Source organism: Panthera uncia, chromosome D4, assembly GCF_023721935.1.
Source record: "Panthera uncia isolate 11264 chromosome D4, Puncia_PCG_1.0, whole genome shotgun sequence".
Classification (NCBI taxonomy): domain Eukaryota; kingdom Metazoa; phylum Chordata; class Mammalia; order Carnivora; family Felidae; genus Panthera; species Panthera uncia.
In genome coordinates, this window is record NC_064807.1 from 86,560,265 (window position 1) to 86,574,717 (window position 14,453).

General features: G+C 58.4%; 1 protein-coding gene across 1 annotated transcript in view; it reads left to right on the forward strand.

Moving 5' to 3' along the window:
- The first annotated feature begins 1,965 nt into the window (after positions 1-1,965).
- Positions 1,966-14,453, forward strand: part of AIF1L (allograft inflammatory factor 1 like) — a 21,088-nt gene continuing 8,600 nt past the window's right edge. Inside the window, exons 1-3 of the mRNA XM_049630435.1 lie at positions 1,966-2,097; positions 2,244-2,305; positions 12,845-12,911. Coding sequence (XP_049486392.1) covers positions 2,067-2,097; positions 2,244-2,305; positions 12,845-12,911 — 160 coding nt within the window. The 5' untranslated portion in view covers positions 1,966-2,066. The remainder of the gene's footprint in view (positions 2,098-2,243; positions 2,306-12,844; positions 12,912-14,453) is intronic.

The following is a 14,453-nucleotide window of genomic DNA, read 5'->3' on the forward strand; positions in this document are numbered from 1 at the left end:
ACGTCTCATGACTCACGTGGTCCGGTCATGCCTGGTGTATACAGAGCCACTCTCTGGCCCAGAGGTGGGGCTGTGCTGGGCGGAATGTGGCAACAGCTGTTGCACATCTGGCTAGCAATGCAGCCCAGCGGCTGAGCACTGGAAGGTGGGGTGGCCTCAGCCCCGCAGAGAGGCTAATGGGGCCGACCACCGCAACTGGCCAGGGCAACGGGCCATCCAAGCCTGGACTGGGAAGTGTGTTACGAGGGCCGCATTCCAGGTCAGCTCCCTCGTCTGGCCTCCAGGTGGAATATTTCCCATCAACCACGGGTCGTAGCTCCTAAGCCCTTTTCCCCTGCAAGTTTCTACTGTCTGCTTAAGACACCCCAAAAAGTCATAAAAGTTATAACAGCCCCTGCTTGGTGAGAGGCGCTTGTCTCCTCCATTCTGCAGATCAGGACACTGAGGCTCAAGCAAGTACCTTGAGGACCTTGCCCAAGGTCACACGGCTTGGCTAGATCCAAACCCTAGGGGCAAATGGGCACTGGTGATGCCCACTCAGCAGGTGCTCACTGAGCTGGGGAAGTGGGGTCCTGAACTGCTGCTGCCCTTGGCATTAGCCCACCTTGGGACATTCCCTTCTGTCCTGCCCCCTTCCTTGGGACAGCCTGGCCACTTCCTCCCTAGGGACAAACACAGAAGAAAAGATGGCCAGCTGGTCCCAGGATCCCAACCCTAGGGGTCAAGACGTACAAGGCAAGTCTGTGAGGAAGGAGGTTTCCCAGATCCAATCCCCAGGGACATGCTTGCTTTGTGTGTGTTTGGATGTGTGTTTGTGTGTGTGTGGGGGGGGGGGGCATCACTGGTGATCAAGTGTGCCGTCTTGCCCAGGACAGTCCCTGTTTGTGCCTGTGGCTGCCACCCTTCACTCTCAGAAACGTCCTGATTTGGACGCGAGACTTCATTACCTCCCTGTTCACTAGTCCCTGGTTCCTGCACCCTGAGCCCCACTCTTCCAGGAGGCAGCGGTTTGATTTATCATCGCAGTGGGCTTGCCAGGCCTCGGCTTCCTGACTTTTCTGTAAAATGGGAACAGCCAGGGCTATTTCATAGAGCTTTGAGAATTAAATAACATAAATATATCCTGTACTGATCTGGCTGTGCACCACAGTGAGTGCCCAGGAAATAGATTTCAGGGGCACCTGGGTGGCTCAGTGGGTTGAGCCACGGAGTCTTGATTTTGGCTCAGGTCATGATCCCGGGGTCACGGAATCCAGCCCAGCATCGGGCTCTGCACTGAGTGAGGAGCCTGCTTAGGATTCTCCCTCTCTCTCCTCTCCCCCTCCCTCTGCCCCTTTACCCCGCTTACACACTCTCTCTCTCAAGCGAAAACATTTTAAAGAAATAGATTTTAGTAGCAAAACAGGAAAGCATCCCGATTTGACTTCAGGTGTCACTGATGTCCTAGTGACACTGTGTCATTACAAACAGAAAAGCAAACACACAAAACGGCCTGAAAGCTTTGGAAGTTTTCTTCCGAGGGTTAAAAATAAAGATCTGGCCTGCCTTCCACCAGCGCGTGCTGCGCAAAGGGCCGCGGCGACTTAACAGCTTCGGCGAGTGGACGCAGGCTCTCTGCCCGCCGGGACGGTATCGGTTCCTGGAGGTCACCCCAACAGCAAGTGCGTACTGAGATGGTCCCCAAGTTTCTTTAAGGGGAAACCGCGGCCCGGCGCTGGGAAGGGACTGGTCGAGGTCCCGGGAGGAGCAGGCAGGGAGGCGCTCACGGGCGGCCCCGCGCTGTGCATTTTCCGCGTCTTCCAGCAGAGGGGCGGGCGGCGGGCGCGGCGCCCCGCATAATAGCCGCTTTGATGCCGGCGGCCGGGCGGCGGGGCGGGAGGACCCGGGGGGGGGGGGGGGGGGGGGGGGGGGGGGGAGGGGTGTGTCCGGCCGCCCGCGCCATCCCTCCGCCCCTCGGTGCGGCCGCCACACGCCGCCGGAGCTCGGACCGGGCGCCAGTTCTCTCGTCGTCGTGCCTCGCCGCGGCCGCCCAGCCCGGAGCCGGCGGGAGGAGCCCCGCGCTCGCCATGTCGGTCGCGCTCGGCAACAGGTTCCAAGGTAGGCGCCTCGGTCCCCGCGCCCCTGCCCCGCCCCGGCGCGGAGTCCCCCGCCCGCCACCTGCGCGCGCGGAGCGCGCGGCGTGGTCCGCCGCGCGGGGCCCGGGGAGACCCACGCTTCCCGGGCCGCTTCTTTGTCTCCGGCAGGAGGGAAGGCGTTCGGCTTGCTCAAAGCCCGGCAGGAGAGGAGGCTGGCCGAGATCAACCGGGTAAGCGCGCGCCGCCAGGGCGGCCGGCGAGTTTCCCCCGAGTATCCCAGAGCCCCCCGGGGCCCGCCCCCGTCCGCGAGGCTGTGCCTGGGGCCGCCTCAACCCCCTCTCTCCTTCCTCTGGGCTTCCAATTCCTTCCCTCGGCCCCTGCCCCTGTGCCTCCCGCCTCCAGGTAGGTTCCCCCCCCCCCCCCCCCCCCCCCCCCCCGCCATGTGTCCCAGCTCAGAGAGGCGAGGTGGCACAGCAAGTCCAGAGTCCACATGGGGCCGCTGTGAGAACCCGGGGGTCCAGGCTGCAGGCCAGTGCTCCCCCCCCCCACCCCACACCTCTTTCTCACTCCAACTTTTTAGGGAAGCTTCTCCCAGAGGCTTGATGCTTTTCTCGTTGGCCCTGGTGGATTTCTATAAAGAAATCCTTCCTACTGTGGCTGGGCGCCCAATGGGCGCTCCGGAAACGTTTGCGGAACGAGCATGTAAATCGTAGAAGATAAGGAAAAGTGTCAGGGCCTGCCTGGATTGGCCAAAGCTCAAGGGCAGCACAGTCCTAGCTTGGGGGTTCTGTGAGACCTGGGCTCAGGCCTGGCCTCTATCGCGGACCAGCTCTGTGGTGATCAGCAAAGGCTCTCGGGGCGCAGTGGGGGTCACGATGAGGACTGGCTGAGGCAAGGCGTGGAGTGTGCGTGGTCCCGCACCTGCCAGGAGGGAAGATGTCGTGGACGGTGCCAGAGTTGTTTCCCCGAGGCGGTCTCCCAGATTCACTCCTAACGGGCTCACCGAAACAAGACTAGCTATTCCCCCTGCCGGCTCCCTCAGTGGCTGGGCACCCAAGGTCCAAGCCCAGCTCAGAGTCCCGGCATGGGAAGCGGGTGAGTGTCTTCGGGGTCCAGGCTGTGTGGAGGTGGGTCTAGGGGCTGCCTCTTGGGGGTAGTATTTCCTCTCGCTGGGGCTTGATTCCCTCCTTGATTCTTTTTGGAGGGCCTGGAACTAGGCAGCCTATCTGATTTCATTCCACTGGCTGTAGGAATCCCATGCGGGGCTCTGGGGACCCAGGGTCCCTCCAAGTAAACTCTGGGCTCCTCTTTGCCATCATTGCCCTGCCCCCGGGTGCCATCTTGAGCACAGCTAAAAGGGAGACTGGACATCTGGCTGGGGCTCTCAGGGGTCCAAGCTGCTGGGCCACCTTCCAGTTTACTCCACAGCCAGCCCGCCCTTGGTCTTGGCTGCTCTTGCCCTCTGGACAGGAGCCTGGAACCCTGACCTCATACAGCCCTCTGGGCCACTCGGCCGGGCGGGTTCCAGGCTGGCTGAATCCACCCACAGCCAGCAGAACCCTGAGCCAGAGACAACTGGAGATGGGGGAGAAGTGATTACAGTCAGACAAACCAGAGGAGCTGAGAATGTGTGGGACTTTCCATGCCAGTCCCCAGGGTGGGGGGTGGGGTAAGCTACCGGCTTGTTTGGGGAGGTAGGCTGGCTTGGCTCAGAAGGGAGTGGGGCTGTGGCTGTCAGGGGCTGTGGCTGTCAGGGGCTGATCTGGACAGTGCTGGGACCGGGGAAGGTGAGCAAGGAGGGTCCACGTAACCACCTTGGGATCCCAAGGCCCAGAGAGGGCAGGCAGCTGGCTCAGGTCACACAGAAGCAGAACTAGCTTCCTTTACCTGCCCACATGCTATCCTGAGCCACGTCATGTGAACCCAGGCTGCTGTTGGGCCGCTGGATGAAACCATAGGAAGGGGACTCCAGGATCAAACCAGAAGTTTGAGCTGCTTCCCACCCCAGGAGGTCGAGGCGGCCTGACCCCACAGTATGGAGTCACGAGTGGGGGTGAAGGGGTGGGCAGAGTGCTCGCTGGCTCTCTGACCTTGGGCCATCCGCGTGAGGTAGTGGTAGTTCATTGTCGTGATTTTTCAGGGAGGTAATCTATGGAAAGCACACGGGAGAGCCGGCTGCTGTCATGATTATCATCATCGGTTTGTTTGGCGCGTTAAGACGCGGGGAGGGGAAACCCAGGGCCAGGGTCTGTGACATGCCGCAGCCCCTGCTGGCTGCGCAGCTTGGGACAGACCCTTTCATCTGGTGGAACCTTAGTCTTCCCTGCCTGAAACTCAGGGAGCAGTGATCGCTGCTCTGTTCCGAGTCCCTAGGACAGTCAGTGGAGATGAACAGACAGACAGAAGCCCTTTGCAGACTCTGAGGGAGTCGTTCTGTTTGAGGGTCTGAGTCCGCTCCACCCATGACCATGACCGCAGCAGAAGTTCCCTGGGGTGGGCGGATTCTAGAGGGAACCTTGGCAGTTCAGATTGCTTTGCTTTGGGGTATAGCTTCACTGCCCCATTGGAGCAGAGCTTCTGGGGGGCTGGCCCGAGCAGTTTCCCAGTGGCCCTGAGAAAGCAGGGATGCATGGAGGATGGGGCTTCGTAACTCCCTTGCTGCATGTGCTTAAGTACCCCTGGGGCCGCTGCCTGGGGCAGAGCCCAGCCTGGCTGGCGGTTCTGGGGGCTTCTCTGGGCCAACATCCCAGTTCCCTCTGGGGCCTTCCCCCCACCCCGGGCTGGGCCAGCTTCCAAGGGGTACCAGGGCAGCTCAGTCTTAGCGATTGCTGTTATAAGGGTCAGAAGTAAAAAACTGAAGGAGACTCGGGGGTACCTGGAGGTCCTGCGGGGCTGTGTGGAAGTGCACTTTTTTTTTTCCCTGGTTCTGCTTTAGTTTTCTTGATCATTTTCCGAGCACTTGGCATGTGCCAGGCAGTGTTCCGGGAGCACTTCAAGCAACGTCTCGCTGCACACTCACTCTGATGCCATGAGCGTCTCTTCCCATTTTACAGAAAACAAGACTGGGGGGCCGGGGGAGTGGGTGGGATGAGTCAACCGCCCGGGTTTAAACAGCGTAGACCGAAGATAGCCCGTTCGTCTCTGCCACGCGTGTGCGTGAGTGCGCGTGCTTGTGGGCGCATTCTCTGCACTACTGAGGCGGGCGGGACCTGCCAGCACCTCCCACTCCCCCACCCCCCACCCCCACACATAGCTGACATTCCCTGTGCCTTGGAGGCATGGCAGGTGACCCCGGGCCAGCCGGGCCTGGCCTTATCTGGCAACGGGACAGGGTCTCTCCAGTTTCCCCACAGGGACAGAGAGAAGCGATGGGGCTGGATGGGGTGCCCCTCAGAGTGCCCTTATCCTTCCGACTGAGCAGGAGGAGTGCAGAGGGCCGCGAGGGCTGCATCGCGAACTGGCCAGAGGCCAGGATCTTTAGCTAATGACTTGGGTTGTGCCTTCGCTCCGTGCACAGTGCTGCACATACATCGTCTCAGTGACTCCTCCGGGCAGAGCGTTTGTTTACCCAGATGTGCAGCAAGGATCTATAAACATCCCCGGGGGACAGGGATTACTCAGGTTTTAGAGATGAGGACACACGGAGGCTCAGCCAGGTGAAGTCACCTGCCCGAGGTCACCCGGCCAGCAAGTGGCAGAGCCGGGGCTCTGACTCCAGACGGCACCCGTGGTCAGCCCGGGACGCTGTCCACCAGGTGGCCGTGGCCTAGCTGTGACACAGGCCGCTCCTGCTTAAGCGATAGGGATCTCTGGCTACTGTCCCGCCTTCCCCAGCCCTCCTGGGTCGAGTGAAGGGCACTTGGCATTCCCTATAGCATTTAGGGGCCTGATGGTTATTTCCAACCCCGGGTACCGTCTATACTGGGAAGAACTGGACACAGCAGGCTGGGTGTCTGTGCCCAGGGGTTATGTATCCCCAGCGACAGGGGACCTCTGAGACCTGACCAATGCCACCCTGTCCCTGCCCAGGCGAATGTGCCCAGCTGGCATCGCTGGGCACCGGTCCCTCTTGCTCCTCCTTAATATATTATAAGGGAGATGGTGATAAGCGGCCACGTGAGCCGCGGAGGATTCAGTGTCCCCACAGGTACAGCCGGTCTCGACCTGGGTGTGGCCGTGTCACAGGAAGCCGGGGATAGAATTTCGGTAGGGTCTGCTTCATTTGTGAAGTCGGTGGGGTGTTTTTCTTCAGCTGCCCCGTCTGCTGGCCAGGATGCAGCATCCGGGTGAGGCCCCAAAGCTGCTGAGGGGAACGTGAGCCTGCTGTCCTCGCGGGTGCACGTTACAGCCTCCTGCCACGCACCGGGCCGGCCTGGCCCTTTAAGAGCCCGTGGGTTGCGTCAGAAGCATCTCGGCCCGGCCCAGTATGGTGCTGCCTGTCCTTGGGGGTTTCAACCACCAGCTCCTTGGATGGCCTCCCAGATGGTGATATCTGCCCGCCCCAAAATTCTGCTGCGGCTGATACATAAAGACAAGCCTGGAGGGCCAGGAACAAGTATCCGGGAGCAGGTGCTGGAGGTACCAGCCCAGAAAGAGAGTTAAGTAGGGGGTGGGGGCGGGGCAGACAGGTGGCAGGGATCTGGAAGCCCGGACGCGGCGGGGGCTGCCAACCTCTGCTGGTTTTGGATATTCTCCCTTCCGGGCATGAGTATGCAGATGGGAATCCCAGGGATGGGTGGTAGGTTCTGATGGGCATCAGAGGTTGTAGACGACCGCGAGGCAGCAGTGAGCAGGTGGGGCTGTGGGCGCCGTCCCCTGGGGCCGAGATGGGAGCACTCTGTCCCGTGTGGATGGCCCATCCCTGCCGGGTCAGCCGGGTGTCCAGGGACAAATAGGGATGGCCAGAGGGTCAAGGCTTACCAGGAGGACTCCGTGGCACAATGTGGGACAGAGAGCTGTGGGTAGGTCTCTGCTTTTCCCCCTTTTCACACCTAATCTTTTGGTGTGGCTTGAGTTTGGACGACCCAAACACATCACTGTTAATACTTACATGTAGGAGTCCGGGCTCTTCCTATGCACTCAGCTCTTTTATTTTTTTTTTTTTAATGTTTTTTTTTTTTTTTTTAATTTTTATTTTATTTTTGAGACAGAGAGAGAGCATGATTTTTATTTTATTTTTGAGACACAGAGAGAGAGAGCATGAGCAGGGGAGGGGCAGAGAGAGGGGGAGACACAGAATCCGAAGCAGGCCCCAGGCTCCAAGCTGTCAGCCCAGAGCCCGACGTGGGGCTCGAACTCACGGAGTGTTAGTTCATGACCTGAGCTGAAGTCGGACGCTTAACCGACTGAACCACCCAGGCGCCCCAGCTCTTTTAATCCTTATGCCGACCCACTGGGGTGGGGCGGGGTTCTATCATTATGATTGCATTTTACAGATGAGGAAACTGAGGCCCAGAGTAGTAAAGCAAGTTGCCCCGGGCCACAGAGCTAAGAAATGCTGCAGCTGGGATTTGAGCCCAGTCAACCTGATCCCACCTCCCTTCCTGTGACTTCTGCCCCGCACACCCCGCACCTAGGAGCGTTTATGTAGGTCCCCCGGCCATTGTGGCTTGAGGCAAGACCCTTTCCGTTCTGGGGCCTCAGTTTCCCCAGCCGTTGAACGAAGAGAACTGGCTGGATGCTCTGAGGAGTCCCTTACAGGTTCTATGCCTCTGTGGTTGTGTTAACAATCCTGCCGCCTTCCTGGGCCTTGCCCGTGGACACTCTGGTTTGAGGCGTGACGTCTGGCTGGCAGCTTCCTGGTTTTGACCCCACGCTCCTGCCTACTTGTGGTTTCTGACTCTTTGCCGGGGATTGACCAGGCCACCATTTCATTCCAAGCCCCCTGCACCCCTTATGCCTGGAGGTCCTGACGGCACTTTGTGCAGCTGGATAAACTTGTCGTTTGGGACAGTGGGTCGGAGTGGGAGAGGGTGCCGGGGGTGGAGTAATGCATCCACCCAGCCTCCTCGTCCCCCTCGAGGGCTATAGGATGGTTCCCTGGCCTCCAGAATAACCTCCTGCAGCTGCCCAAGAGGAAAGGTAGCGCTCAGTATTGACTTTCTTTGCCCAGAAGCCTGTGGCCAGGACACCCTCTTGTTTGGGGCAAGGAGGGAGCTGGGCTGGTGAAGGGAGGCAGACAGACTTTGCTTGAATTGTTAAAACTTGGTAACCTTGAGCAACCTCCCTGGGCCTCAGTTATCCGATCTGTCCAATGGGAATACCCGGAAAAGGGAAAGAGAAGCCAACCACAACCAGCCTAAGTCGGTGGGAAGGGGGGTTGCCTCCTAATCTATTTAATAGCTGATGATGGTCTGGATGATGAGCTGTGGGGGTTAGAAGTAGATTGTACGGATATAAATATTAGAAGATCGCAAGAATAAACAGTTAACATTTATTTAGTAATTACTAGGTGCCAGGCACTGTGTGAGCACTTTACATGTATTTATGCTTTCATATTGCAACCCCTTGGGACAAGCCTACGAGATCTTTTTCTCCTTCCTCCAGATGAAGAAACCACAGCACAGACAAATGAAGTCATTTTCACACAGCTACTAAGTGATTCGATCCCAGGCATTCTGGCTCCAGCTTGCCGTCTGTTTCTCCTTTTGCTTTTGTTCTAAACATCTGCGGTGGCTTCTGTCTCTATCTCCTCTGTCTGGGGATCCAGAGTCAGGGCAGCAGGGGGGTGGCGGGGGTGGTCCTGGAGTGTGGACACATAGGGTACCTGCCCACCGGACATGGCTGTGCCCCGAGGCTGGACAAGGATACAGAGGGAGGACGCCTGGAGGTGGGGAGGCTGTGGGCTGCGCATGAACAGGAACCAAGAATCCAAAGCTTGGAGCTGGGGTGGGAGCCGGCAGGCCCGCCCCTGGGACTCCCGCTTCTGCTGCCCACCTGCCTCCTCCCTGGCGCCCTGCCGAAGGCATGGTCCTCCCAGCTGCCCCAAGCCCGGGTTCAGCAAAGGCTGCCCGCCCACGCGTGAGCGGGTCAGCTGCCTGTCCCAGCCCTGGCCACTCTGTGGCTCAGGGCACTTGTCATTTTTGGCTCTAAGGAAATGTGTAATTCTAATCCCTGAGCCCCTCCAGTCTTGTATGACACGCATACGCCTTGGCAAAGCTGCTCTGCCAAGTGGAGGAAGTGATTCTGGGCTAAATGCCAGGCCTCTCCATTCATTCAACAGATGTTTCCTAAGCACCTACTATATGCTGGGCACTGCCGTGTGTGAGGCTTCTGTGGGGCATGAGACAGTAAAGACGTCCTCCTGGAACCTCTGGCCAAAGGCTTGCCTCCTCCCGGCGTCTTTCCAACACCCGCTTTCTCGGGTCCCTTTGATTCCTCAGCTCAGCGGGGAAAGAGCCCAGACAGCCCCCACTGTGGACTTGAATCCCAGCTCGGGCACTTGCCAGCCGTGCTGCTTTGCACAAGTCATTTGTCCTCGCTGGGTCTCCATTCTCTCAGCCCGCAAAAATTTATTGGGCACCTGTTCTGTGGCAGGGGGAGACAGACAACGGACAGCACCCTTAATAAGCGCTACGTCGTAAATTGTGTTAGGAGGCAGTTCCTCCCGTGGGACAGGAGGGATGTGCCGGAAGAAAGCGGGTTGAGAGTGGAGGCTGAGGACCGCAGTGGACAAGATGGATGGGATTTGCCTCCTGGAGAAGGTGAAAGCTGGGCAAATGGGTGAAGACGGTGAGGGAGAGAGCCCCATGCAGATGTGGGCGGACGAGTGCTGCAGACAGGAGCACAGCTGGAGCTACGGTTCCCAAGGTGGGAGCGAGCCTGGCATGGGGGAGGCACTCACTCTAGTGGGGGGGGGGGGGGGGGGGGGGAGAACCAGTTGGACAGCCTGTCACGTGGTCATAAGCACTAAGGAGAAAACTGACTCTATCACCGAGACAATAATCTGGACGCCCAGAGCTGCTGCACCTGCCGGCTCCGGGTCAGGCCCAGTGAACGAGAATCGCTCCCCGCTGGTCCTGGGTTCGTCTGTGCGCGATTTGTCTCCAAGACCAGGGACCGTGTCCGGCCCTTGAGCCCAATTTGCCTGGATCCCTAGAGAGGGTTGGTACATGATACGGACAGGCTCTGGCTGGCGCAGGATTTCTGGTCAACCAGAATGTGGGAGCGGGGAGGGCCCCCAGGTCTCTCGCCAGGGGCTCCCGGATGTTGGGCGTTGCCCGTGCCCTTCTGCCTCCCCACGAGGGTTTTCCAGTTCCTGAAATGGTAAAGCGGAGGGAACACAGGGGCCAGGCAGTGAACCGAACGTCAGCTAAATGGGTTCCATTTAAAAATTCTGAGATTATGAACTTCCTACTTTTACGAAATGTCCTTTGCTGAACTCACGGCAACAGTCAGTGGTGATTGTTTAAAGTCTCTACTTGGCAAAATAAAACCTTGGCAGGTCTATGTTAGCACCTCCCCTTATTTTTAACTTTTTTTTGGGAAATGTTTTCTTCTGCGTTATCCCCAAGTCTGGGAACCACGGACCTATTTGTCCCTCTGCTGTGCAGATAATAGGACCTGTGACCCTGGGAGGTGCCTGGTTTGTTCAGGGTCACAGACAAGAGGTAATTGTCCTACTTTTGGGCAGAGAATGGGATGGGGGAAAAGAGCAGTGGGAAAGAGCTAGGAGAGGGAGCCAAGAGGAAGAGAAGTCCTGGACTGAGCCAGCCGGGGGTGGGGTGGGGGGGGGAGCCTCCCAGGCTGCAAGAGACAGTCATAGCTCCAGCTAAGTGGGGGCAAGACCGTGCGTGGCACCTGGTACCGAGGTCCGATGTGAAGCTGTGGCCAAGCCATGCCAGGGGCCCTGGGGTTGCCCTCTGTGAGGCTGCTGGAGGCAGAGACAGACCCTGGGGTCCAACAGACTCAGGTTCCAAACCAAACCTGCAGGGACTGCAGACATGTGATTTAGCCTCTCTGGCCCTGCTGTTCCCACCTCAGTGACATAGCACAGTGCCTGCCCAAAGCAGAAATCCTGCACCAGCCAGAGCCTTTTCAGGGATCTGGATCCAAGCAAATTGAGCTCAAGGGATAGGACAGCCCCCAGAACCAACAAGGGGAGCCACACTGGCAGGTGGGTGTCTCCTTCCCTGTCAAAGGGGGCTGAGTTAATTTGGAGGAACTTGAACCCTGGAAGGGATCATATTCTGCCTCGTGCTTAGATATACTTGTTGCCTGAGCCCTGTCGTACAAGTACAGACTTTGTCATCAGTTAGTGGGGCATGACAGCGGGAATTTAGAAACAGATTGAGTGATTGATCTAGATAATATTTAACATGATTTTATTTATTTTTTAAGTTTATTTATTCTGAGAAAGAGAGGGAGGGAGGGAACGAGTGGGGGAGGGACAGAGAGAGAGAGGGACAGAGGATCCAAAGCCGGCTCTCTGCTGACAGCAGGGAGCCTGATGCGGGGCTCGAACTCATAAACCGCGAGATCATGACCTGAGCCAAAGTTGGATGCTTAGCCCACTGAGCCACCCCGGGGTCCCATTTAACATCATTTTAAACATGAGCTTCCTGTAATTTAACGATAAGGACCTTATTTCCTTGGTCTTGTCTGCTCTCTTGGTGCCTTCGAACAGAGCTGTATACCCTGTGGTCCCTTAAATGAGTGGAGGTCCCATGCCCGTGTTCAGTCTGCTCAGTAATGAGGAAAGCGGTGGCCAGAGACGAGAGGGGATTTACAGAATCTGGTGCTAGGATGGGAACGTGGCCTCCGCTTTCCCAGAGGACGGGAGTATTTCCCTGAATGCAGGTTCCAGGGCTGCCCAAAGATCAGCAACAAGGCAAGTAAGCTACCTGGCCAAACAGGTACTTACTAATTTGTAGTGTTTTGTTTTAAAGCCAGATGAATGCCTGCCATCCGCCCATCTTTGGGTGTTGGGATGAAGGATGCAGGCTGTTCATGAGATGAAATTAACTTGAAGCTCTGGCTGTGTGCGCCTCAGTTTCCTCATCTGTAAAATGGGAGCGATAATGGTAACTAACTTTTGGACCCACTGGGAGATCCCAAGAGATCGTGCAGGTTGGTGTTTCCTTCTGGAGGCTGATGTTAGTGTCCCCCCCCCCCCCCCCCCCCCACAGGCCCCTCCCCCCACCTGGTTCTGAAAGGCATCATGTGAGGGGACGGTAGCCCTGTTTTACAGGTGAGAGGGTAAGTGACCTCCCAAGGCTAGAGCAGAGGCTAATCATACAAGAGTTGCTGTTTATTGAGCACTTGCTGTCTTCCTAGAGTCGTACATACACGCTCCTTGGCGGCTCTTAACAAACCGGAGGAGTGGCTATGATAATTCTACCCATTTGTCAGATAAAGCAATCGAGAGGCAGACAGGAATTCATATGCTGGGGTCACATCCCTAAGGAGTTAATGCTAGAACCGGGCAGCTTGCCTTTGGGGCTCGCGGCTCCGTGGACCTTGGAGCTGGGGTGCCCTGCTGGGGCAGGCCCAGTTCCCCACACTGGTAATTCGGAGGCTGACTGAAGGTATTTAGGGCAGGCCCTCCGGGCGGCACCCCGGGCTGCTGAGCATACTTCCTGCCCACGGCGTGGACTGCAGATCTGTCTCTGAGGGGTTGACAGGAGGCCAGGGCAAACACTGGGGCCTCTTGCCCTGCCTGGCCAAGCCAGGCCACCTGGTGCGGGAGCAGGCACCAGGGCGACGGGCCTACGTGTCAGTGAGCTCTGCCCATTGACCCCGCACTCAGCACTGTTCTCTCGCCTTTCAAGGAGTTTCTGTGTGACCAGAAGTACAGTGATGAAGAGAACCTGGTGGAAAAGCTTGCGGCCTTCAAAGGTAAGCTGGGGCTGTCTGCCCCACCCTCCCTGACAGAGCTGGGCTGGCCCCTGGCACGTAGGATTCCTTACCCCGCAGGGCCAGGCTGAGCCCCTGTTTCTTCCAGAACACCCCCTTCCCAGAGGGCCGTGAGGTGGGGGGCTCGGGCGCGGGCACGGGCCCCTCCATCTGTCTCTGTGCCACGCCAGACCCCTCACCCTCAGCCGCGGGCCCAGCCTGGCCCCTCTCCCCCCAGCTGCCCGGCAGGCAGGGCTCAGGCTGGCTCCTGTCCGCTGCTGTCCAGGCCCTGCTTGCTCCCGGGGCCCCAGCACACAATCAGCTCTTTGTAGCAGCTCTTGCCTTTCCCCTCCGCGGGGGAGCAGCTTGGGAGCCCCTGCGCAGAATGGACGTTTGTGTCGCCACAGTGGGGCAGGGGGCAGAGTTTCTGCCCATTGAATCCCAGCAGCACGGGATGAAAAGAAAACAGGGCCTGGGAGCCCGCGTGGGGAGGGGGCGGCATAAAGGTCCCTCTGTTCCGGGCCCTGGCGCTTGGTTCCCGGCCAGCGGCTCGAAAGGAGAGGAGCCGTGCACATAAGGAGCGGGACAGTCCCACCTTTCCTGCCTGGGAGATGCACCGGGTGTGCAGGGAGCCCTGGCCGCTGAAGGACCTCGGCGGATATCCTCGAGGCCGCCTTTCCCCTACACCCCCACCCCCACACCCCCGAAGTCTTGGCATTGTGGGCATCCTCCCTGCTCCGAGGCCAAGAGCCTGCCAAGTGCTCCTCAGGCTGCCCACAGCTTAGTTGTCCTGAGGCAGGACACCGATGGCAAAGCATTTGTTGAGCGTTGACCTTGGGGGAAGCACCTGGAATGCTGTGTTGGGAGCTCCCCCCAACTCATCCCAATTCGGCCAGGAGGGAGACGGGTGTGAGCTTGAACTTACAGATGAAGAAACTCGGGCTCAGAGAGGTGGGCTTGCTTGCGTGGGGTCACACGGCCCGCCGACGGTTTGTCTCCTTCCAGAGCCCCTGCTCTGAACCATTATGCAACGGGGCTCCTAACATTAACAAAAAGAAAAGCCAGAACAAAGACACACCCTGTCCCGCCGCCCGAAAGAGAGCCACGCAAAGGAGGAGCAGTCCATTCCCTTCTGTCTGGGTACCAGGGAGGTGGCTCTGGGAGGAGGGACAGAAGTCTCCTCTCCTTGTCTTCCTTGGGATGGAGGATTGGGTCCATCAGGGCAGAGTGGGACCACAGGAACTTACCTTGGAAGCAAAGGGGCTGTGAAGGTTTTCAAATCATTCACTCATTTGACCTCCAAATGAGCACCTACTATGTGCCAGGGCCCCTGCAGGCCTGGGGCTACAATGGGGAATACACAGAGAGCCCTGCCCAAGGCAGAGGCTAGCGGGGGAGGGTATGGCAAAGAGAAAGGCAATGCAGGGGGCGCAGATGGTGGTAGGTGCTTTGTGGGGGTGGCAGGGACCAGCCCGAAAGGCTGGGGAGCCCTGAGAATAGCTGGGAGGGACATTCAGGCCATCATGTCCCAGCAGGAGCAGGGGG